This window comes from Pelodiscus sinensis, chromosome 21 (genome assembly GCF_049634645.1).
Source record: "Pelodiscus sinensis isolate JC-2024 chromosome 21, ASM4963464v1, whole genome shotgun sequence".
NCBI classification, from domain to species: Eukaryota; Metazoa; Chordata; order Testudines; family Trionychidae; genus Pelodiscus; species Pelodiscus sinensis.
Genome location: NC_134731.1, coordinates 6,990,596 through 7,017,378, shown reverse-complemented (window position 1 = coordinate 7,017,378; position 26,783 = coordinate 6,990,596). Strand labels below are relative to the sequence as shown.

At 42.1% G+C, this 26,783-nt stretch overlaps 1 protein-coding gene across 14 annotated transcripts in view; it reads left to right on the top strand.

The window, feature by feature from the left end:
• The window catches only part of BCAS3 (BCAS3 microtubule associated cell migration factor), a 593,281-nt gene that overhangs the window by 141,302 nt on the left and 425,196 nt on the right, over positions 1-26,783 (top strand). For all 14 annotated transcript variants that reach the window (XM_075904719.1, XM_014581354.3, XM_075904717.1 and 11 more), the window contains one exon: positions 4,979-5,072. In XM_075904719.1, the coding sequence (XP_075760834.1) occupies positions 4,979-5,072 (94 nt within the window). The remainder of the gene's footprint in view (positions 1-4,978; positions 5,073-26,783) is intronic.

The window sequence follows — 26,783 nt, the reverse complement described above, 5'->3', positions numbered from 1 at the left end:
AGAGTCTCCCCAGTGCCAACCCCCATCCCCAGAGTCCTCTCAGTGCCATCCCTGCGCCTATATCTTCCTCACTACTAGCCCCGCCCCGAGAGCCCTCCAGTGCCAGCTCTCCACCCCGGATACCCCAGTGCCCCAAAGTGTCAGCCCCCTGCCTCTTAAAGCTCCCCAGAACTTGTCCCACCAGCTGTAATCCCCCAGTGCCTGCCCCATCCCCCCACCTAGCCCTGCGCTGCCTCCCAATTGAGTGCTGCTGCTGTAAGGTTGCCATGCTGGCCACGCAGCGAAGCCAGCATGGGAACCCACCTCTGCCCTGCACTGGTTGGTTGAAAGGTGGGGCAGGACAGGCCTCTCCCAACAACCGCAGTGGGCGGGGAGGTGCTGGGTGGTGTGTCTCAGCCCCAGCCCCCAGAATCTCCACAGCCCGGCAGCCAGAGGTCCACAGACCGGCCGCTGGGAACCGCTGCTCTAGTACAATTGTGTCTGTACCTGGGTTTGGACTGCTATAACTAGATCAGTAAAAAAAAATTGCATCTAACTGAAAAAGTTACATGGGCACAACATCTGGAAGAAGAGTAGGCCTTCAAATTTTGCCCTTTGGGAGAGCTGTGAAAGGACCACAGCCTAGAATTCATTGCTGAGTCCTTTTCTGGCTGACATGACTTCTTAACTTCAGGTCAGGCAGGTAGAACCCTTTGCCTCTTCCTTCCATTGTAGAAGTGAACAAAGATGTGAAAAAGGCCTCTCCCTAGCTTACCACAGCAGCTAACCTGTCAGCCATGCAGGAAGGGAGAAACAATAAAAGTTGTAGATCTAGCCAGAAGATTTTGAAATACAAGTGAATAATGAACAAAACACTGTCCCTTGCAGGTCCTGACTAATCTGCTATCAGTGTAATGTCCTTTATTAAGTTGACTTTAAAAACATGGTGGATGTGTCTTTAACTGCATATTTTCCCACATTGGCAGGCATGTGAGGTCATTAATCCCATTTTCTTTGTGCCTGTCATGTCAGAGAGTGAGAAGTGTTAGATGGAAAGACAGTGTGGGGCTATGAGCCATGAAAATCGGAGGCTCGCTTGTAGGAGCTCTCCATCTCCTAGTCATTTCTGTATTTGTGAGTCACAAAAATGTGCATTCTTTCCCTCTGCTCAGCTAATGTGAGACACTGACATTTCCCTTTGGAATAAAACCGCTTTCCAAAGAGTCAGACTTTTTTAGTATTTGGGGGTTTGTCCTAGTAGTATTCATGACCGGTTACGCATTTCTGAATGTAGAACAGAGGCAATAGAAACAAATTCATGCTTAGTCCTTCAAAAAAAAAAAAATCACAAACAGCGCAATAGTAAATCCAAGTGAAAAGATTAAAAGGTAGTCAGCTTTGTATAAAGATCCGGAGATTATTAGGAGACTGATTTAAATCATTCACAAATTAAGTCCTTCCAGGAAGAGCATTTTAAGAAATAGCTGAAAAATGGTTTTAAAATTTGGACATTATTAGCTTATGAATGATAAATTTTTGCTTTATGTTGTACTTAAATTAGGATGCTTAAAGTGTTTCACAATACCACCTGATATTGTGGCATCCCTATTTGCCATTATACAGTACTTTAAGACCAAAAGTGTTTGCATATTCCTAATAGCCAAACTTTTCTTTGACTGTTGCACAGAGATTTTTGTGGTAAGATAATAATCTTGGTGCAACTTTCATTGATTTAAAAGAAATAAACACTGAATGAATCATGAAAATTTGCACATTTAATAAATCAGGTAATAGATATTAATTTGTTTAAACTGCTTTAGATCAATAATGCTAACAACAAATTTCAGGTTAACAAAAACTTGGTGTAACATGACTGGATTTAACAGCCTGCAATTTCATGAATGATACCACCTTAGGGTACAACTGCCATCTTTAATTCTGATGAGAAAGTCTAGGGTAAAACTACATAAAAGATACATAATAGTGGAAGCTGTGAAAAGTTGATATATGGGAGTTACTCAGTGCAGCTTCTGTAGGCTGAGAAAAGGAACACTATTTCTTTGAAATGCTCTTAGGAAGATCTCCAGACCCTTTGGTTAGTGGTTCTGGAATCAGTATGGAATGCTGACAACAGAAAGCAAACCCATAATTGTCTGTATGTGACCGCGCCAAGGAGTTGGAATGTTTAAAATCAGTTAGGCGCAGGCCTCCTCTTCTTTAGTATGTGACTTCTTAAAATGTTTTAAGATAATTTCTCTCTTGAAGTTTATAAATAAATGTTTTCAGATGACCAATGACTTGATAAGAAAAGGAAATTTTCAGTGCCCTCAAAATGATTTTGGAGCATAACAAACAAATTGTTAGAAATAATTTTACACTACATTGTTAAGAAAACTGGAACCTTGCTTGTGTACTGTAGATGTCATTCACTTAACATGGGATATATTGTTAGAAAATTGTCACATCTTTTCAATTAATAGTGTTCTGGGATTATTTTGCTTGTTTTTGAGTTTTCCATACGTACCATAATTTTAACTGAGGAATGAAGTACCTGTTCCTCTTGCATCCATGCAGTATTTAAATTCCACTTCCTGAAGTTCAAGAACATATTTTCATATAGTCAGAGCTTGATAAACTCCGATGGGATTGTTTCAGCCTCAGAGATTTGCTCAGTTCTTATCTGAGACAGAATTTGGCCCTTGATTCTATCCTGTCACAACATAATAATTAAGTGACAAGTTTTCTCCTATCACAATCCAGGTTCTGAGTATTGGTTTTGGTAGGCTAAAGGCAACCCTCGCCAAAGGTATGATTCCATATATGATTCATGCCAACACTGAACATGTAGCACCTGATGTTCTCTCAGTGCACTTTTTTTAAAGGCAATTGACTAATGTTGATGGTAAGCTGGATGCTTAGGAAAGTTATAGTCCAAAACATCCTGAGTATCCTTAAACTATGTATTCCTGTAGTGGGATTTTTTTTTACTGCAATTTAAAATCCATCACAAGGAAATTTCAAGATGGAGAAAATCAGGTTACTTAGAATCATAGAAGCGTAGGTAAGGAAGTGACATTGAGAAGTCAGCTGGTCTAGCCCCTGTCCTTAGGCAAGGGCCATTCTTGTTCGTCTAACCCAGGGGTGGGCAAAGAAGCCTTACAGGCCAGATCTGGCCTGCCAAACTGGTGGATCTGGCCTGAGTCCACTCTGTCACTCCTCAGGCCAATCGAGACCTGGGGACAGGGGAGTGCACGAATTCAACTCCCCACCTCCAGGGGCGTGCGGTGGCTGGAGAGAAACACCGGCTGTATTAAAACAACTGGTGTTTCTCTCTAGCAGTCATACGCCCCTAGCAGGGCGGGGCCAACAGGCAAAAGACTTTGCATGTACCCTGGTGGGGGAGCACACGAGATCTCCTGCTGAGGCACCTAGAGGGAACCACTAGCTGTTTTAAAACAGCTAGCGATTCTGTCTAGGTTGTGGGGGACGGAGAAGGGGAAGGAAGACTTCATGCATTTCCCCACCCCTAGGCTAATCAGGGCCTTTGGGAAGGGGAGCATGAGAAGTCTCCTGGCCCCACACCTTCTGGGGCAGCTCAGGGCCACTTCAGAAATGTATGAAGTGGCCCTGTTTTAAAAATGACTGCCCACCCCAGGTCTAACCTACTCTTAAAAACCTCCAGTGATGGGGATTCCACAGTTTTCCTTGGAAACTTCTAATGCTGAAGTATCATCAATAACTATGTTTGTAAGGTAATTGTTTCAATACACACTCTCAACCCTCCTCTTTGTGCTAGGGTATCTGGACCACATCAATTCCTGGTCATTCAAGGGAAGGATACAAACCACAAGGCTTATCGATGGGAAGAACAGAACACTGTTAACCGAGGGTCATGGGTCAAAGTAGATGCTTTCTGCTCTCTTCTTGGATATTTTTAAATTGGTTTCAGATAAACCAAGTATAACAAAACAATGGAAACCTATAGTAGTGAAGTTACCTGCACTACCAGGATGATGGCTTAGATGACCTAACAGAAGTTTTCCATCTTTACTTTTCCCCCTTTGCATAAATAGTCTTTTTTTCTTACTTGTAGACAGTTCTGCTATGTGTACTTTAAATATTACAAAGGAAAGGGTTTCTCAGTGCCATGATTAAGTGACGTCTTCCACTTTATAAGCTCCAGTTGTGCTACCTGTTCATTCTCTGTCATTTTTTGTATCCTCTTACTAGAAAAATTACTTGTCATTTCCACCCAAGGAATTGTGCATGCTTTTTGTCCCTCATCAATCCCTTTTGAACTAGCTAAAACAGATTGGTTTTGCTGAGGACAAAGTCCACCTACCAGTCTGAGGAAAACGGGTCAGATAATTACACAGCTTCTCTATGGCTGCTGCTTGAGTCTCCTCGATGGAACAGGAGAGTCGGTTCGGAAATAGGAAGTTGCTGCCCCTGGATCCTCCTAGTCCAAGGCCTACTAGCAACACTCCTGCCTCAACCTGCAGCAATTTAGACTCGGAGCCAGGGTACAGAATCCCACTGAAACCTGTTCTGCAGCCACTAATGCTCCATGAAGCGGAGCAGCAGTCGGGTTAGTTAGATCAGTCAATGATAAGTTAAGGGGACTCCCCATGACTCATGTAATATGTCCAGTTTTTCACAGTCTGCAGTACGGAAGCTATATGCGTTAAAAATCCCTCCATGTCTTCCACAAAAGAATGCAGAAAACTGTGCAGTTTTGTCTGGATGTTGCCTATAGTTTTACATATATTAATATTTCTCATTCAGGCAAGTATGCGTCTTTTGTAAAATGGATGTTCAGATGTTTGTAATCCCAGCGTGAATTTCCACTGCTCATGAAGAAGCCAGTACGTTTTCTACTCTTATCTTTAAAATTCTGCAGAAGTGTTTGGGTATAGAATGACCGTGCAACTTTGACTGCATCAGGATTGTACCATACAGAAGTACCTAACCTTCCTTTGTCTCCATTGATATTATGCAGGTGCTCGTTAGCGAGGATTCTGATAGCAATGGAATTGTGGCCCATTTCCCTGCTCATGAAAAGCCTGTTTGCTGCATGGCTTTTAACCCCAGTGGTAAGTTCTTTTGCCATCGTTCATTTTGTATCGTATCATACGTGAAAAGTAAAACTTGTGGTCATGTGTATTATGGGTTTTGTTTTCAGGGAATTAAAAATTACATCAGCCTTTTAGTAGTCCCTCAGGGTACATGCACATGATGACTTAATAAACATTGGTATATGAAGTCCTTTAGTTGAGTGTTGAATATCAATTGAAAGAGGCCATGTCTGTACTTACTGTGCTGGAGATCAATCTTCTGGCATTTGATGTAGAAGGTCTAGTTAAGACCCGCTAAATCGAATGCTGAGGGACTCTGGCTGGCGCTGGCACTTCTGGCAGTCATGAGGAGTAAGAGAAGCCAATGGGAGCATTTGCTCCTGTTGGCCTTCCTCTGTGAAGATGGTGCTAAGCTTGGCTTACGGTACGCCGACTTGCATACCTTAAAATTAGCTTCTGGTCAAGTGTAAACCTGGCCAGGGATTGCAATTAATTTTGTCATTTCTGGCCCTCTCAGGCTTAAACAGCTATAATGAATGAAGGAACAGAATGACTAATATCTGTAGTAATAGATATAGCTGGAATACTAAGGGAAATTAATTAATTAGGTTTCCTAATATGCTTTCTTACCAGAAGTTAGGGACCATAACTTTCTTCAAATGTTTCTTCATCCTAGATTTGAGAATAAAATGAGTAGTTTTAATTACATTAATATCCTTAAGGTGATTTACGGTGACAATCGATGTTTCGTTAATATGCAACTCAAGATTCTGCCCTCCCTTTCTTTGGAGTTCTGCGAGACTTGATCTGAAAATATTTTAAAAACCTCAAAGAAAGCACCTTTCCTCCGCTTTCCTCTTTGCAGATGAAAAATGGTTGTGGGCAGGTGCAACTCATCCTGTTAGTGAATCTTGTCCACTTGACAAGCAATATGTTTATTAATCTTAAGACTGAGAAATAACTTTTTGATTGACTGCACAGTGGTCAGTAAAAGGGTCAGGGAATCAACATCTTCCGCTTGCCTAAATGAATGAGTTTGAAAATGTAGTAAATGCCCTGAAGATCCTGAGAATGAAGTCACATTTCAAAGAATGAAAACTGAATGTATGTCTTGTATATCTTCACTTGTGGTGACCAGTCGGGCTGATTTTGACATCCCATCTGTTATGTCAAAACTCCTTAATAGTAGTATGCAGTTCAAAGCCTCCTTACCATTAGTGCTTTTGACATAAAAAGCTGTATTCTTATCCCATAGTTTGTGGATTTTATCATGTAACTCTCTCTGGGCATTAAGGTGAGAATATACTCTGTGGCTGCGTCTAGACTGGCAAGTTTTTCCACAAAAGCGGCCGCTTTTGCGCAAAAACTTTCCAGCTGTCTACACTGGCCACTTGATTTTGCACAAAACCATTGATGTTCTACTGTCCGAAATCAGTGCTTCTTGCGCAAATGCTTAAGCCCTTTTCCGGAAATGTTTTTGTGCAAGAGGGCCAGTGTAGACAGCTAAAAACTGTTTTGCGCAAAAAAGTCCCGATGGCGAAAATGGCGATCGGGGCTTTCTTGCACAAAACTGCATCTAGATTGGCATGGACGCTTTTCTGCAAAAAATGCTTTTGTGGAAAAGCATCCGTGCCAATCTAGACGCTCTGTTCCGCAAATGCTTTTAACGGAAAAACTTTTCCGTTAAAAGCATTTGTGGAAAATCATGCCAGTCTAGACGTAGCCTGTATGTTGTAGAATGGTGATTTTTCTTTACTGTTCTCAGTCTTCTGCGGTTGGAACAAAAACAATGCCTAGAGCATAGGTGGTGCTGAGAAATAGAAATAAATAGTTATTATCTTTGGAATGCGATAAACATTAATGAAATACCATTTAAAAAGGGAAATGTAAATTAGAAAATGGAAAACACTTATGCACTAACAGATTTTGTAATTACTGTATAGCTGGAGGTAGGTATTTGCAAATATATTAGAATGCCTCAGCTTTTTTTCTCTGTGTGATCATGCAAAACATACAGGAAAATCGATATGTTACAATAATACAGTTTGTGTGCAACAAAAGCTGATAGAGTGAGGCAGGATACCCCCTGTAAGCAATCATTAAACAAACTAGATTGCCAGTGTATTTATAATGTGACAAAGATATCCACGTAGATATTTCTAATGCACCCCTCTGAACAAGGGACTAGTTTGTGATGATTTAATGAAAGGTAATAGAGCAACAGCTACAACAGGCCCATACACAGGGGGCTGCGAAGGGTGAAATGCCCCCCCCCCCCCCCACTGTCCTTCATGGTCCGATTGCAGGCAACCTAGGGAAGAAAGGGGCGGAGCATTACCTCCACCTCCCTCCCTGTGCTCCAGCTGGCTGGGGGAAAGCAGGGAGGCGCGCTGTCCCAGCCTCTTGCCCCTGTGCTCCTGTCAGGAGCGAGGCCGGGTGTGGGGTTGGGCGGCAGGAGGCACAACAGGAGGCCAGCCACTAGCCCTCCCACAGTTTGCCCCTCCCCCCCGAAATTCCTGCGTATGGGCCTGTACAACACATGGAAATGTCACACTATAAACATTCCTCTTAGATGGGGCAGTTTGTTTGGCTTCACTATAGGACAGTGCTGGACAAACTGTAGCCTAAGGAGCATGCACAGCCCATTGGAGTTCTGTGTGTGGCCTACGAGACATTTTGTTTACTGTTGCCCATGCACCGAGTTGCCAGATTGTGCTGATTTGCATTCATTTAGGTTTTTTCCTACCGGGATTTACTGAAGATATGTGCACCTAAAGCAAGGACACGTGAAGTGAGGTGCCTGCTGATTGCACTCAACGTTGACTGAGTGTCGTGCGCTCCTTCTGCATCCAGTCAGAGTACTGTTATGGTTCAGTTGGCACAGCCCACAAATTCTAGGCCGTGAGCAAAACTACCCTATCCCGGAAGACTGGCGTGGTTACAACAATCACTGAGATGGAGGAGGCCACTCCTGCGGCCCACGCGCTAGCCCAGGTTGCCCCTCACTGCTGTAGGACAAAGATTAGAAAAAAGGCCCTACGAAGAGAAGGAGAAGGGGGAAGGAGTGATGTCAGTAGATGAACGCTAGCGTCATTTGTGGCCTAATAGCTTTCTGTTTTTTATTTTTTTGTTTACCTTCCTAAATCTTATTATGGGTCTGATTCAAAGTCTATTGAAAACAATGGACGGAGTCCCTAGAGTGCATTGGGCTTTGGATACGGCCCCCAAAGCTTGTCTGCTGCTGATCGGTGTTTGCCAATACGATTTTTTTTTTTAAGTCTGAGGCAAATCTATTTTTTGCCATTTCTTTTTGCAAATTATTATGCTCCCCTCACGCAGGTAACTAAAAAACAGTTAACCTTTGAAAGGAAAAGTTGGTGTATAATTAGTGTTTATTTTGGACTAAATCCATGACCATGTTTGAAAAAAAAATTGGTTGGATAATAAAATAATAAGCAATCGAATCAGCACTTCTGAGTACGCTGAGTGGCTGCTTAAATGTTTAGCAGAATGTGAAATATCCCTGCACAACTTTTCCCTGGAGCCACCCTGGCAGTTAGCAGGCTGCTGCTGAAGCAGTTGGTATTGTGAGTGTTGTCTTCTAAAACAGACAGCAAATCCTGCTTAAAAACTGCCTTAGCAACAGTGACTGATGAAAATCATGGGGAACACAAATTGCAAATTCTGACAGTGTAGGGCAGGGCTACTCAACTTTGGAAACCCCAGGAGCCACAGTGATACTCCCAGCACATGCTGAGGGCTGCAACTTAAGTGTGGTTATATATACATGCAAGTATACATGCAAATAGCTTCTTTTACACTGATGGGCATGAATACAAAGGTTTAGGCAAGACGGTACAACACGCAAGCCCTATTTAAGTCAGTTCTGCTGATATTAATAAAATACAATATTTCCCTGATTTCCACCCCCGTGACAGCACTTTTAATGAGCAACAACAGTCCAGGAATTGAACTACTAAAACACATATCAACAGAATGCCATTATATTGACTCGCCGTTGTGGAGCATGTTCCCAGTGGAAGCCATGTTCAAAGGATCCCCTCTGCAGGCCGTGTTGAACTCCACATAAAACTGCACCACGGGCTGCATGTGACCCACGTGCTATTTGTTCAATAGCTCTGGTGTAGGGTGTCTTCACAATTTTTTTTGCCTGTTTCAGAAACTGCTGTGCTTTTATATAACAAAAAAATTAATCGCACATAGTCTTTGTGTGGGTTTTTTCTTTCTGTTTTACAGCTGCAAACTGATGCTGGGGGTTAACCCATAGATTCCCTAGATTTGCTGGGATTTGCCAAAATCCTGGGCCATCCATATACTGTCCTTGCCTTTCCTCTTGAAATTGTCAAGATAAATCAATTAATTTTGAAATAAGGAAGCAGTTGATTAAAGGTAAAAAGAATGGGTATCTCCCATGGTGATTTCATCTTTGGGAATAATCAATAAAGGGTAACAAGACAGATATGCACCGGCCACTGAATTAAATTGAGCTGATAGCTATAGTAATTTCCCACAGAAAGAACATTGTGTTGTAATACAAGCGAAGAAGATTGAAGCCCATATTATGTGTTTTCTTTGACATTTGAGATGTCAACTTCAGTTTTACCATTGATGCCAGCATTTGTTTGACAGCCAACAGGCACATTTCTTATACAGTACTCTTGTACTGGTTTTGGATGGGAGCTTAGTAACACCCCAGGTGTCATATGTAGGTACCTAGTCATTATGCTGTGAGCTTATTTGCTAACTGAAAATTATTAACTCTTTTTAGGGAGAATTTGTCTGGGTATTTTGCATATCCCTTTTTATATAGAAAATTGATATTAATTTCATAAATGTTACTAGATTTCAATTCTCAAAATTGCCAGATTTATTTATCTAGAGCCAAACATGTTGGTGGGTACTTTGGAGACAGAAATAAAGATAAGCTCCCTGCTTTGAAGAGCTCACGTTCTGCTTTGAGACATCTGGTTTTGAATAAATGCAATAAATGTTGTAAGTAGTAATTCCGCACTGCTAAGTGCATGACCTGGGCACTGGATGCAAGTATGCAATACCCAGATCTGAGTTCAGGGCACTAGTTACCTAGCACTACGGCACATGGGCTCTTCTTTCATGCTGCTGCCTTTTTCAGAACCAACGCCTGAGTTTGTGTAAGGCTGGGGGGCTTTTTTGCAGTAAATGAAATTTTCTGGCTGTTCCAGTTGCTGAGATACTCCATTCCCTTGGCTGATAAAGCAGAGATGTCTGCTTGGGGTTGTAGAATGACAGCTCTTCAAGGCACGATGCGCTTCACTAATTTCACTGCCTGCTCATTTACTCAGAAAATCTACACACTCCACCAGGAGTGACAGCTCATTTTGGCACCAGGATCCAGTGCGTTTGGGAGAGTCCTGCTGCTTCTCCTCTCTGCCTTCACCCAATCAAGGAGATAAGCTCAAGGAGCTTCAGAGCCAGCACCATGTCTAAGCCTCCTTGAATGCCAGGGAAGCCGGCGAAGTTCAGCATGACTGTCAAGGCTCATCAAGGGGAAGCCACAGCCAAGGAGGCAAATTCACACACCGATGAAGGGGATGTAGAGAAACTAGAGAGATCACAAATGATTGTATTCTGAGAATCTGCACAAGTGCATCTCTTATATGGAAAGAACTTGGGAGAGGACCTTTATTGCCCTTCAGTTCAAGTTTCTGTCTGAATTAAAGACCTCCAGCCACTACTTCGTTATTAAAAATTTCTACCTTGTGAATAAATTGTGTGGTGATGTCAAAGATCAGTCCCCTTTCTATGTCCATTATTTCCCTTATAAAGTTGTAGACTAGGGCTACTCAACATTCGGCTTGTGGGCCACATGTGGCCCGCGATGCGGTTTGGGTTTATGAAGGGCACAACACACAGCCCGTGAGTGGTAGCCAAAACAATAAAGTAGTCAATTTAATGGTCTTCTGTTGATATGCATTTTAGTAGTTAAATTCCTAGACTGTCATTGCTCATTACAAGTGCTGTCATATGGGTGGAAATGGGGCAAATGTTACATTTTATTAATATCAACAGAACTGACTTAAATGGGGCTTGCATGTTGTGTAGTCTTGCCTTCATCTTGTGTCCATGTCAGTCAGCGTGAAAGCAGCTATTTGCATATATATTTGCATGTATATGCAACTACACTTAAGTTGCGGCTCTCGGCATGTGCTGTGAGTATCATTGTGGCCTAGGGTTGCCAGATGGTTGAAACAAAAATACCAAACACCATGCCCTCTCCCCCCCCCCAAAAAAAAAAAACCACTGGGAAAAAATTCTGTTGAAGGGGAAAAAAAGGGGGAGGGGGAGACCAAAGTTGTTGGGGGAGGGGGAAGGATTTATTAAGCCAAATAAAATAAAATAAAACAGCATATCCCCTTTAAGTGCAGGGAAAGGAACAGGGGGATGGTTGAGCACAAAGACCCAGGTCTTTTGGCCGACAGCCATTTTGTGCCGGCAGCTTTGGGGAACCAGGTAAGCATGAGGGCTGGGGTTGGGGCAGGGGGAGGCCGGGCACTGAGTGATTGTAGGGTTGCCAGGTGCCCAACATTTTCGCCACCTGGCTGGGGAAAAATTCACAAAATACCGGACATCTTAGGTGTCCGGTATTCTCTGAATTTTTTTACTGGACAGGAGGCAAAAATACTGGACTGTCCAGGAGAATACCGGACACTTGGCAACCCTATTGTGACCCCCAGGGCATCCAAAGTTGAGTAATCCTGTTGTAGACACTGAACAGTCAATATTGCATAGGCCTACGTGGTCACATAAATGTATTCTAGGATGCCTTTACTAAAACAAAGTAACTAGGTGTGACTTCCTTTTTGAAGTTTGCTACAGATGGTGGCTTTTGTCTGTGATCTCCCATTCTGTGCACAAACAGTAGCCATCATATTTGAATTAGGGCTAGCATTAGCTAGACTTCCATATCACCCACAAGTCTGCATCAGTGGTTGTACCTCTGATTTGGGCCTTTCTTTGCTTAGACTTACAAAGACATGAATACTGATGTGGAAGCATTGGTTGTGCACAGACAGCAATTTATTTCTCTGTTGTGCTGTGTAAATGCACTATTGACACTGTACCGTGTAGGCAGCATGCCGGAACCGTTAAATGTAGTTAGGATAAAAGTTTGCACAGTTCTTTTTTCACGTCAGAACTTTTCTTCTGTGAATTTCACGCAATGCGATATTACTGTGCTGTACATTTTTCTCAGCAGGGATTAAGCTTTAAACTCATTTATAATGAAATATTTAAACAGGTACAAACAGTTTACAAAATGTCATGGCTATTACAGTACCATGGGAAAAAAATTGTTTGCTACGTAATGTAAATTGACAAGAGCTCATTAAGTAAACTCTGTATCAAGGCACCCTGGACTAAATTTTGGGAGGTCACAAACAGAAGGAATACACCAGAGGGGGTTATTTAATTTAAGATGTTTATGAAAAAGCCTCCAACATTGTAAAGTGCTGACGATACTCTGCCAGGAATTGTAATTGTGCGTAAGGTTTAAAAAGGAAAGGAGGAGAAAAGGGATTACCAAATGGGATCTATTGCTTCATGATAATCTACACAAGACTAAACTAGAGATTGTCTAGACTAGAGACTGTAGGAGCCAGGCAAATGTCCCTTTTATTAATTAAAATGCATTATTAGATAGGTTATAATTTACAAAGGAAAAAAAAGCCACCCTATGAAATGTTAGAAGTAGTCTGGTAAAGCCAATTTAGTTTGTTCCATCTTGCCATACAGACAAGTTAAGAAGCTTATTTGCTACTGTCAGAGACTGGGATAGGTGGACCACTATTCTGATCTGTTATTTATGGCAATTCCTATACTCTACTGTCTGAAAACTTTTTCCTTTCCATCTGATGCCCCATCACCCTGCAATATGATTTCCGGTCTAAAGCATTCACTCTGCCACAACCAGGCTGCTGATGGGGGAAATGGAGGAAGAGGGGCCAATTGCACAGGGGCCCTGCGTTTCGGCAGCAGTGGCAGCTAGAGCCCTGAGCTGGGGGGAATCAGGGCTGACTGCCCTAGGTCCCACCCCTTTTGCCCTAGGCTCCGCCCCTTCCAGGGGTGTGTTGTTGGGTCCCCCTCACACCTTGCCCTGGGGCCCATGGTGGCTGTCAGCCCTGCTGGCCACAACTGTTTTCATGTGATTGGAATACTGGCCCAGACCTAAGACCTCAGTAAGGGCACTTTTGCATAGCAGCGTTATTCTGGAATAACTAACGTTATTCTGAAATCACGTAGTCCACATCTACACAGCAAGCCGTTATTTCAAAATAATGTCGAGCTGGAGAACTTCTTACTCTGACTGCTGTAACCATCATTGTACGAGGAGTAAGGGAAGTCGGAGGAAGAGCGCTTTTTCTCGGACTTCCTGCTGGTTAGACCACGCCAAAAGCCGAAATAAGCTATTTTGACTCTAGACTATGCAATTGATGTAGCTCAACTGCTGTGTAGACATGCCCTAAGTGTAAAAGAGAAGTGGTTTTCAAGTTTAATGAGCATATGGTAAAATACAGTGTTGAAATTTGGAGGGTAGTAATGTCATGCTTCTTTTCCCCAGTGATCTCGCTGTAAGCAGCCAGCATTGAGAAGTTAATGCAGAGCTTATAGGTTTCTACTCCTAATTGTTTCCTCCACTAAATCTGGGAAGTGCTCTGAACTGTAAATGGGAAATCAGGTTTTTACAAATTTAGAAAATCCATAAACTTGCATTATTTTATTCTAATCAAAATAGTAATAATGCCATTTGCACCGAGGACATTTTTTCAAATAAGTTCCAAATGCAAGTTTTATGGCTTTTTCCTAACTTTATCACCATCTGATTTTTAAACTGCTTCAAACCTTCAGTGTTTGGCTAAGTTCCCACACACCTCCCAACTGCCTCTCTGTGCAGCATTTCTGAATGGATTTCTTTCAAGACCTTTTAGGGTCCCTAATGCTGTAACTACTTAGCCTTTAGTTGCCATGCGCATTCTGGCAAGCTATTTTCATAGGTTATATAATAGACCCATTAAGAACAATACTACTTGTTAAAATGTATTGCACTAAGTTTGGGGAAGTCTGTAAAATAACATAAGCAGGCCACTTTACTCCTTCCATATACCTAATTCTGTGTGATCCTATGAAGCATTCTTTGTGAAACAGCAGAGCGTACGTGCTTTATACATGAATGTTCTAAAAAAAAATGTTGTGTGCCTTTTAATGAGAGTTAGACTGAAAGATCATAGAAAAATTATGCAAATCCATCCATTGCTAGAAATGGGAAACAGCCAGCAAATAGTTTAACATTGTGTTGCAAACCAGAGCAGAGAATGATCTCCAGGGTAAAGTTAAAAATACAGTAAAATTCACATGACGGAATAACACTGCAAAATGAACTGGAGAGAAAATACTGCTTGGTTGACTCTCTGGCATGCAATCTGTGCTGTATGGTTTCTATTCATAGAAGTGAAATTAAAGGATGCCGTTAAACACAGTTGTGAAACGTTCAGTCCAACAGCTGCATTGAGTTTGTTTTTCAATTTCTCATTGCCTTTCTTGTTTATTAGCTGTGACTCTGAGGTCGGAATTAAAACAAATATTTTAATGGCAGTATTTATGATGTTGGCAAGGAGCGTGATGGCTTAGTACTGTGATCTGGACAAGACTCGATATGGGTGGTGTGAGGTAGTCCCTTCAGGCTTTAAACAGTCACGATTGGCGAGATTTTTCAAAGTATAATGCCTGTAAATCACGCAACTGATAAGCATCATGGGCTCTGTACTTTTCAATTCCATTAATGAACTGGGCATGCTGAAAGGAATTCTGAGGGGGCCACAAAGGAAAAATTCTTATGGATTTTAGTTTGTGAAACGATACAAAATTCCTCAGTTCATTTTCACAGCTCTGACGTATAAAGGCCTTTTATGAACTGTGATAATTGAAACCAACTGGGACGTAAATTATCCATGTTTGTTTAGAATTCAGAAATTGTTATATGTGCTTTTAAGAGTAATATTAGAGTACATGGTCCTTAAGCAGTAGACCATCTTATTATTTTAGTACATTGTCTTTACTTGGCCACATATAAAAGCAAATATTAGAGTTTTTGCTTGTGATAAAGCTATATATTAGTTGCTAAAAGTATTCTAATCCACTGACCGGTAAGTTTTATAAAGCCAAAGGTAATTCACTTCCTGAGACAAACATAAGATACATGTTTTGAAATCTGAGTCCAGGCAGATCTAAAATATAAATAAAATAGATTTTTAAATTACGTCCACCAGTGCTTGTGAGAAATTAGCTGATTTTTCCTCTACATAGTAGGTCAATGGAAACATTAATAGGAGTAATCCTATTAACTGCACTTTATAAACAGTGCAGCTGAAAGGGCCATATTATTTTGTAATGCTAAAGGAGAACCCATAGGGAGTTTGTAGAATCTCCATCTCTGGAGATATTTAAGAGCAGGTTAGACAGACATATATCAGGAATGGTCTAAATGGTACTGGGTCCTGCTGTGAGGTCAGGGGACTGGGCTTGATGACCTCTCAAGGTCCCTTTCAGTTCTAGTGTTCTATGATTCTATGATATATTTTAATTAACCTCTTAGTAGCGTTTTTGGAGTGGATGAAAACAATTATGTGTGGAGGTTGAAAATCATGTTGATTAAGTGTTTATATAAATAATAGTGATATAAGATGAAAGATGTTCTATCATTTGTTGCTCAGTATCTGTGCTGTAAATGACACCAGACTGGTAAATGTGACAGTAAGCAATTGTATCATCCTTTGTACCTTGAGCAGTTGGCCCTCTTCTTGCTAATGTAAATGGTATTATTAGGCCTGGATAAAACCAATAAAATTGTCTTCCAGTTCTAGTTTCTGAATGTGAACCTTCAATGTACATAGCAATATCTGTTTTTTTGTGGAAAGCACTTCTGACATTGAACTCAGTTCATCAGAAAATTGTCATTTGGAAAGGGGAAACATTTTTGAGTGGGAAAATGTTTGTATTTTCTGTTGCACACAGCAGCTGGTGAAAACAGATTATGGCATCTATTACTCTTTCTTGGTCCATGTTATAATCCTCAATTAGGATTTTGGGGAATTTTGAAGCACAGCAATGAATGTTTCTCCTTGGATTAGCTGTGCTTCTGTATTTGCTCACTGTGTTGTGGTAGAAAGCCCACATTAAAGCCAAAAGCTATCCTTCAGCATTTTGTATGGAAATTGTCCTTAAGGAACTTAAACTGGGCTCTTTGGGCTAGTGACATTTGAGGAGTCTTAATCACTGGCCCTTAATTACTGGTTTGTAGACTACTTTTTAGATGCATAATGGCATTTAGCTTGTGAACAGCATTTTTACAGTAATTTGCATTCATTTTGTTGTCCTTAGTCTGATTTCATTCCATGAAATTCAAATAATGAGTTTTGGCATGTTCATTTATCTAGCATTTGGGTTTACAAGGTTTGGGGGGGAGGTGTTTGTTTGTTTCTTTTTGTTTTAACCCTTACAATAGATGCAATAAATAGGTTAAATTCCCTGTGGCTGACAAAAGATGGTGCATTTTGTACCACTGGCTCTCCCTTGAGGTTCCCATAAGAGAAGCCTAGTTTTAGTTTATGGTGGAGTTTCCTTAGCAGTTCCATTGATGAAGGCTGTGGCTGGAGTGCATAGAATCACCATAAACTAGGGATATATCCTGTCCCCAGCTATACCACCCATGTTTCAGGTTATGCTGGCTACTTCTTGCACTTTCTGGCTGTTATGGAGCCTGGCAGAAAGATTGAATCTGAACGTGCAAAAGGTGGAAATATCATTTGAAGACTGCTGGTGGAATTAATTTGTGAACCTGGTTTGTACCAGGTTCCTGGGCCGCTTGTCTTTCAACGATCATCACAAAATGGCAACATTCCTGATGACTTGATAGTGGGGATGCCAGCTATTCACTGCGGTTACCAACACATAGATGTGTATCATTTGAATTCCGTTTTCTTTTTTGCTAATAAGTGGGGCTAGTCTTCCATCTCTGCAGAAGAATTGCTGGCTCACATTGATGGACAAGGTCTGGCTCCTTCGCCCTCTGAGGAAATTATAGGAATCAGGCATTTTAGCCACCCAAAGTGTTCTAGTGGTTTCCTTAATTTGTTCATACTAACACCTTAAAATAACACAAATGTGTCTCTTCTGATTTGCCCACAGGGGAACACTTTGTGAGCTAAATGTTTCATTTATTGTTACAACTGTTTTCATACACCGATCTCAAAGTCCATTTCAAAGGAAGGTAGGTCTCATTATCCCCACTTTATTGAGGCATGGAGAAGTTTGTTTACTTTTTAAAAAGCACCCTCTAATTTTTGAGTGCCTCAGTTTTTAGGTGTCCAACTAGATTTTAGGTGCTGAGACACCTACAGCATCAGTTGTCTTTAGTGGGAATAGCTGAAGCTTATCCTCTATGCAATATTGTGGAATCACAACCTTTGAAGGTTTCAAAGAACAAATAAGACCAATACCTGGCAGAGATGGTTTTAGGTATTCTTGGTCCTGCCTCAGCTTGAGGGATTGGATTAGATGGACTCCTCAGGTCCTTTCCCTTCCCTTTGTCTGGAAATGGGTGACAGGAGAGGGATCATCTGAGGATTATCTGTTGTGTTCCCTTCCTCTGGGGCATCTGGCACTGGCCATTGTTGGCAGACAGGATACTGGGCTAGATGGACCATTGGTCTGACTCATATGGCCGTTCTTATGTTCTTCCTGTCAGCCGACAGTCAGGGCAGTGTGTGTGTGTGTGTATGTTTCTGAGAAAAGGTTTAACGTCCGTGTCTTTACTGCTAGGACCGGGGTCCCGTCACAGAGGGTGGCCAGCAGGCCAACAGACGCCCCGTTATATAGGAAGAGCTTATTACATCTTAGATTTTAACTGCTAGAACACAAAGTTCCTTCGCAGCGGGCAGCCTGGGAAAGGCTGGAAAGGTGCCCCAACGGATCTTGTCACCTGGGAGTGACACAGATCCAAACGCCCAAGCTCTCCCTATGTCTGTCCCTTTATGACCGGCTGAAGTTCTTTTAAATTGTTCTTGGTTCTATTACAGCAACTGCAGGAGTCAGGTTAAAACTTAAACAGTTACAGGTTTATTAAAGGAACTTATAAATCATATGGTTACAATGGCTATTGCTCTATTTCATAATTATTAGCAAAATATAGATCTTAAAATGGTTACAGGAAAAAGGTAAAGATAGAAAATAGAAATAATGGTACCAAATGACAGCTTAATCTTTAAAGAGCGTTAACACTATGTATATGTATACTTAAACAAAGGACCACATCCAGGTACAATTTTTACCCCTTTCTGTGCCTCTCGACTCCAGCGTGTCAGGCCAGGGCCGGTCTCTCAATTCCTAGGAAAGACGAATACGAGGTGGGCGTCCCCTCTGCAACCTCGGGAGATCAAACACCTAACCCGACCAGCAGATAGGTGGTAGATTGACACTCAGAGTAAATGTGCTGCTGGACCCATCTTTATACCCCTGGGGGCCCGTATCCTCTTTCTTATCTAAGATGCCGAATTGTACTGGTCCGTTTTGTGGCGCCAGTTCTTACAAGCAAGTTTCAAGTTAATTTACACTTGCAAGAGAGATAACTAAATTGTGAATACTAGACATTTTTTTTTACTGGGCAAGAGATTCCTCCCCCCGCGGATGGATGTGTGTTCGTATCAATATGGGTTTGAGTCAAGGGCACTCCTTGGCAGCCTCTTGGTTAGCAATTGGCATATCTCTGTTTACAGCCATTCATGGTCACAGCAGCCTGGGCCTTCTGCTCTGTGTGCCCTGTATGCTCCAGGCAAGCAAAAATGGATGTTACAAGGGGGGGTTTCTGTCTGGCTACACTTCCCTCCCCACATTTCTGTGCTTCTGTGAAAATCATCTCCTGCAGTGGGAATCCTACTGTGGGCATCCAAAATGAATGTCCAGTTTTGGGAGTGTAGGCCTCGGTAACCTCTCCAAGTTCACAGAGACATAAGGCAGAGCTGTGACTAAAACCTGCTCCCAGTCCAGTGGCCTTGTCACTAGTAGTGGCAGTTTGCACACCAGGAACAGAATCAACCATGTTTTGTGACGTCTGTTCCTCTGTGGTGCACAGATGGAGCAGTCCCTGCATTCCAGACAGGACGGGATTGCAGTTTTATCTGGCTGCTGTCCAGGAGAGCTGGTTCAGGAGTTCCTTATTCCCTCCCCTCTTGCTTTCTCTCGAGCATCCATGCAGCATCTGGGTGACAATCTGGCCCTGAATCAGATTGGTTTTTTAAATGTCATAAAAGCAAGGTGTGTTGCAGTATTGTTGCAACGGCGCACAGAGCATCCTGTTTTAAGATTTTTGCTATTGTCTGCTGGACCTGAGCTGGTAAGTTTGGGAATATCATGGATGCATAACTGAAATCTGCTGGAGAGCACTGAGGCTTTTGTTTGTTTAATGCTGCTGAAAACATGCAAGGCAATGTCTGTGTGTTAGCTGATTCGTAGGTATGAGCACCCTTCATACAGTCATATCCATAAACAGCATTTGACATAGGAACAGGGTAAAAGTGAAAGGTGTTCTCTTTCCTAACATTTATGCAGCATTTATGCAACCTAGATGGGGCTACTATAAGGTGGGTACATAACTGGCCAGATAACGGTTCTTAGGGTATGTCTACACTTGCACCCTAGTTCAAACTAGGGATGCAAATGTAGGCATTCGAAATAGTAAATGAAGCCGGGATTTAAATTTTTTGAGGAGTAACGTTAGTTCTAGCCAAAGGGTTTGATTTGAACTAATGCGGCCCAGAGTGCACTTCACTTTCGAATCAGCTGGGTTCTGAAACCGCGCACGGCCGAGATTATGCTAATGAAGTGCAGGGTATTTAAATCCCGGCTTCATTTACTATTTCAAATGCCTACATTTGCATCCCTAGTTCAAAATAGGGTGCAGGTGTAGACATACCCACAGAGAGGAGTTATTAATGGTTCACAGTCATGCTGGAAAGGCATAACAAGTGGAGTTCTGTGGGGGTCTGTTTTGGGACCAGTTCTGTTCAATATCTTCATCAACAATTTAGATATTGGCATAGAGAGTATGCTTATTAAGTTTGCAGATGATACCAAGCTGTGAGGGGTTGCAAGTGCTTTGGAAGATAGGGTCATAACTCAAAATGATCTGGACAAACTGGAGAAATGGGCTGAGATGAATAGGATGAAGTTTAATAAGGACAAATGCAAAGTATTCCGCTTAGGAAGGAACAATCCATTTCACACACACAGAATGGGAAGTGACTGTAGGAAGTAGAACTGCAGAAAGAGATCTAGGGGTCATAGTGAACCACAAGCTGAATACGAGTCAAGAGTGTGACACTGCTGTAAAAAAAGCAAACATGATTCTGGGATGTATTAACAGGAGTATTGTGAGCAAGACACAAGTCATTCTTCCCTTTTACTCTGCACTGATTAGGGTTCAGTTGGAGTATTGTGTTCAGTTCTGGACGCCACATTTCAAGAAAGACGTGGAGAAACTGGAGAAGTCCAGAGAAGAGCAACAAAAATGATTAGAGGTCTAGAGAATATGACCTATGAAGGAAGACTGAAAGAACTGGGCTTGTTTAGTTTAGAAAAGAGAAGACTGAGAGGGGACAGAATAGCAGTTTTCAAGTATCTAAAAGGGTGTTACAAGGAGGAGGGAGAAATATTCTTCTCCTTGGCCTCTGATGATGGGGCAAGAAGCAATGGGCTTCAATTGCAGCAAGGGAGGTTTAGGTTGGACATTAGGAAAAACTTCCTAACTGTCAGGGTGGTTAAACCCTGGAATAAATTGCCTAGGAAGGTTGTGGAATCTCCATCACTGGACATATTTAAGAGCAGGTTGGATCATCATCCCTGATAGATGTCTTAGTTGGTGCGTAGTCCTGCCATTAGGGCAGGAGACTGTACTTGATGATCTCTCAAGGTCCCGTCAGGTTCTAGTGTTCTATGATTCTATGATTTTCACCACAAAAAATCCAGTAGGTGGCTGTGGGTAGCTAGGAAAGATGAGGAAATTATCCTATAGTCTGATTTGTTTTATAGGAGAGACTTAAACACAGGAGTATTAAAGTACTAATTGGGGCTACAGTTTCTGAAAAGTACATAGATTCGGGCAGGGCTGGGAAACCCATAGCCCAGGGACCAGATATGGCCCCCAGCATGCTTGAATCTGGCCCCTGAGGATGGCATTCCAGCCCTCTTCTCCCCCCCTCCCACCCCGAAACCTTTCCATACAGGCCCTTGTACATTTGCTGTAGAGGTACCTGCTGGGCTTAGGCTGCTAGTATCTACTTACCATTTGTGTGGCTTCAATAGAAACAACATTTAAAATTGATTTTTCAACACAAAATCTTAACTAAGAGCTGGAAGTGTTATTGTTAAGTTAAATAGTATTGTTGCAGTAGGTAAACACTGTTTCAGTTTGCCACTAGAACTAAATTTTGAATTGTATATATTTTGCTTTAATTAGTATTCATAATTATTGGGTACAAAATTGTAAATTTTCACAGTGAGTTTACAAGTTCAGAATGGGACATCTTCACTAGTTAGTTTGTAGTGTGAGGGCAGGTCGACACCACAGGGGAAGGTTGAATTAAGATATGCAGCTCCAGCTATGCTACTCATGTAGCTGGAGTTGACGTACCTTAATTTGAGTTTCCACGTGGTCTTCACAGCAAATGCTCCTGTCGACTTCACTTCACTCCTTACAAGGAGGAGGAGTACTGGCACCAATATGGGTGCCCTCTGAGTTTGATTTATTGGGTCTTTACTAGACCCACTAAATTGAACTACAGAAGACTGATCACAGAAGCATTAAACTTCCTGTAAGTGGAGATATAGCTTAAGACAGAAAAGATGCAAAAAAGCAGTTGAGGTTGGAGAAGGATTGCTACTGAGGAGAAAATATTTTTGGGGCTTCCTGGAAGAAATTGGTTTGAAGGAGGAGAAAGAGGGGTTCTTGGTGAACGGGCCATGGGGGAACATTCCGCATACCATTCATGAAGCCAACAATGCAGTGAGGAGAAAAGAGGAGCAGAAAAAAAAGTGATAGGGAGCAACAGGAGGAATATAGGGAAATGAATTGAAAGGTATACTTGGAGATGAGATGAAATTTGATTAGGTAAGAGAGAGGATTCCTGTCACAGATCTTGGAAGAGGGTCTGACTGGAAGAGAGAGGGGGCTAAAGGAACTTTGAACTTGCAGGAGAGTGAATTGCCAGTTTTACAGATGGATAAACTGAGACACAGGGAAGTTGTGACTTGCTCAAGGTGACAAAGTGAATCGGTGGCGATGAAGAATAGAATCCAGAAATCCTGATTCCTACTTCACTGCTCCCACTAACTGATGGCACTTCAAGGTTATTTTATTCTTACACTTACCAAAAAAAGATGTTATTAATTATGCAAGCATAGGAATAAGAAACAGTTTTTTTCAGATGGGAAATTAAAATCATAAACTTTAACTCACTTTAAAAAAAGCTGATGTTTTATAAATATCTGTTTTTGTCTCTTTAATTTAGTAAATAATTGATTTGCTTTCCAAAGGCGTTACTTCTGCCAGCTGAGCAACTGAGAGCTGTGAAGTGCAACACATCTAAATTTTAAATAATTACCCCCTCCTTGGCTAGGAAAGAGCTTTTCCATCCATTAATAACAAGAAAATTAATGTTGGGCCTGCAGTAAAACAGATTAAACTGTGTACCCCTTTGAATGCCTGACTGCACTTCCAACGGACCTGAAATTCCTCTGGTTACTTAAATGCTGTTTATTGAAATGTGATGGTGGTCTTGGGTTAATAGTTAAAGAAGTTTAAATTGGAATTTCTCTACAAAAGTTTCCCCTATTGATCGAAGTAAGTGGGCAGAAAAATACCTTGCTGGATTGTTGGGAAGCACTGATAATGCCTCACAGATTAACTAAGGTTTTTTTTCCCTTTGTCCATGTAGTGTATAAAATCTGAGTTTTATTAAACAAATTGATTAGCCACCTATTACAGCTCTAACGTAAATGCAGTTAGCTACTTTTTGTTGTTTGCCTTTTTCTAATGAAGGGAACTTCCTTCATGAATCTGCATAATTCATCTTGACCTTGGAATCTCTCGTAGATGCCATGTTATCTAGCATATATTGAGCCCTAATTATTTCAAACTAAAACAATTATCTGCTTTTCCAATCTTTACTCTGACTTTGTTTTTCAGCTTGAGCTGTTGCCTCTGAAGACGAGCCTGTTAGTCTGATATTATGATACGCTATGCAGTACTTGAAAAGACACAACTTTTTGCATTTGGCATCTACTGTATATGTTGGGAGTAGAGGTGCAAAATAATGCAGGAGAAATGGGTTGCTAAAAGTGCTTGATGATTAACTTATTCGGGGAAACTTAACTGGGGAATTTCTTTTTAAGAACAACAAATAAAGTTGTTGAAAACAGCAAGGCTTGAAAAATATCGACATTGTGGTTCAGGAGCAGTGGTTTGAATTTAACTGCCTCTTCATGTTGGTTAATTAGCTTACTACCAATAAGAATGTAGTATGTGGAGTAGGTTTTTGGGAAATTTCAACACTTCCTTTGCTCCATCTTATTCGAGTAAATTTCTTTCCCTACTAATCGTTTGACTCCCCATAGGTAAGCAATGATTTTTCATTTAAAATAGAAAGAATTACACTGCATGTAAAACTTGTCTGGTGAGGATTATAGGAGATACTATAACTAAAAAGGGGCTTATTTAATTGGAATTCAAAAAACAGATTAAGACCATATCTTCACTCCAGAGGTGATCGATGCTGCCACGATTGATCTTCCAGAGTTTGATTTAGTGGGTCTAGTAAAGATCTGCTAAATCAAACTGAGAGGGTGCCTCTGTTGGAGACCAGTACTCCTGTGAGAGTAAGGGAGGCCAATGGGAGTGTTTGCTCCCATCAGGCTCCCACTGTGGGGATGGTGGGAAAACTCAGATCAAGGTATGTTGACTCCAGCTACACAATTAACATAGCTGGAACTGTATATCTTGATTCGACCTTCCCCTTTACAGTAGACCTGGCCTTAGAAGTAAATCCAGTCTGCATTCTCTCTGGGTTTAATCCTGAAAGTGTCTCAGGAGGTTCTTGAATTGAAGAAAAGAAGAAGAAACCAAAGCTTTGTAATTGTGTGGTGTACAACTTCGTATCATTTTGGTGGAAGTAAGACATCTAAAAAGAGGCCCCCCCCAGGAAGATCATCTTCAATATGTATGATGTTTAATCTCCAAATTTCAGAAATATTACTAAGCATTACCACAAATAAATTAAATCTGTCATTCCCTTACTTTCTTAACCATCTGGCTTCATGTCTCTCTTATCACCTGAGTATTGAACCTACTATCAAAGCCAAACTGGAATATATCCCAGAACTCCACACTTAAGGAACTCATCTTCAAAATCAGCAGCTATGCAACTCCATACCACAGTTTATTGGCCTGTGCTACCCAAGTGTGTGTTCTGCCTGTATCTCCAACACCTTCATCCAAGTCCGAATAGACTACAGATTTGTGGAGGCAGGGGAGCGAAGCGGGGAAACATCTTGCAAAATGTTCCTTTTCTTTACCCAAACAATGTTCTGACCCAACACAAGATACCACAGAAGCATATTTTACTGTCTTGACGGGGTTGTGACCACTTCCCTCCCTGTGATTACACATGTTTTGCTGCTACCCGACAGGAGAACTCATTTTCAGAACTGTTTGTATCCCCCTCGCAGTTATGCTGTTTCCCACTGCTGCTTTTAAACTCTGTCTTGACATAAAGCCTTGTAGAGGCTGGCCCAATACCTCCCCACACTGTTCAATGTATCAAACCATGGCAGCGTATTTATATTAGAAGACTTACCTGGCATTGCCCAGGTCCTTCAGGGCATGGGGCTGGGGCTGTGGGAGGTACAGGAGTCAGGGCAGGCCCTTGGGGATGTGGGGGAGGCAGGACAGGGGGCTGGGAGTGTGGGGAGGGAGGAGTGAGGAGAGACTCATAGTGGGGGGGGGGTTCTTCCAGCAGCACTCTCTCCCCTTCTGGGCAGTGGGGCCTTAACTCCTGCCAGTTCTCCCCCTCCCCTGGCTGCCAAGGGTCTTCTGTCTCCCCCAGCTGCTCCCAGGTTCAAAGGCCTGCTGTCTCTAACTCTCTAGGCCAGCATGCCCTCCCACCTCCGCGTGCTGTGGCCAAGGGCCAGGAAGGGAGGGGTTTGGTTACTTACCTGGTCTGGTGGCAGGCAAGATGGCAGAGTCCCAGCCCTGCTAGCCATTTTCTAGGTGGTGCAGCTGCCCCCAGTGGCTACTCTGCATATAGCTCACCTTTGTGGGCTTGTTGCCCCCAGTGGCCACTCTCAGTATTGCATCCCTCCTCTATTTGTCTGTCCCTCCTCCTTCCCCCCGCCTTTCCATGTGATGGAAAACAGTCCCATTCCTGGCACTTCCCATTACTTTGGCTCAATCACACCCCGGCCTTGCTTTAAGTTAGAAGAGGAAGCTGCATCCCAAATTTGGTGGTCCTAGCTCTTCCCTTTTAGGAGGAGTTCTTGAACAAGTGGACTCACAGACAGATGCACACATCTCTAATGTAGATCGATAAACACGCATGCTTTCATTTTTCTGGATGCTGCTCAAATCAACAATTTTGATTATTTAAAAAAAATCTATGGAATTGGCAAAAGGTAAAAAAGGTATTTAAACATTAATAGCCTTAATAGAGTGTGTGTGTGTGTGTGTGTGTGTGTGTGGCTACGTCTACACTGGCCCCTTTTCCGTAAGGGGCATGTAAATTTCACCTATCGTCGTAGGGAAATCCGCGGGGGATTTAAATATCCCCCGCGGCATTTAAATAAAAATGGCCGCCGCTTTTTTCCGGCTTTTAAAAAAGCCGGAAAAGAGCGTCTAGACTGGCCCCGATCCTCCGGAAAAAGCGCCCTTTTCCGGAGGGTCTTATTCTTACTTCAAAGTAAGTAAGAATAAGACCCTCCGGAAAAGGGCGCTTTTTCCGGAGGATCGGGGCCAGTCTAGACGCTCTTTTCCGGCTTTTTTAAAAGCCGGAAAAAAGCGGCGGCCATTTTTATTTAAATGCCGCGGGGGATATTTAAATCCCCCGCGGATTTCCCTACGACGATAGGTGAAATTTACATGCCCCTTACGGAAAAGGGGCCAGTGTAGACGTAGCCTGTGTGTGTGTGTGTGTGTGTGTGTGTGTGCGCGCGCGTAACTTTGTGTCTGTACATATTAGAAATAGTTAGCCACACTTTTGAAATGCAGTAGCTTGCTGATGAATTCTAAGATTTGTGGCAAAGTAGATATTTTTCATTGGAAAAATCTACTGGGAGGACAGGATAAAAATACTTAAGACTCTAAGAAATTAACAACTATGCACTGTAGCTGAAACCCTAGAATGCGCTCTCAGTAGTAGTGGCCATGGATTTGTGATTGTTTTGAGAGGGAAATGAGGACAAGGTTAAAAGAACAGTCAGTTTGACTTGGTTGTCTTGGGGAGCTGTTTTCTTGGGCCTCTTTGCTCAGCCGTTCTTAATGTGTATTCTTCAGTTTGGGGAGGAAGAAAACATCCTGATGAAGGATTAAAAGTTACTGGGCCATCAATTGTACATCATGGTAGTTTGATGCAA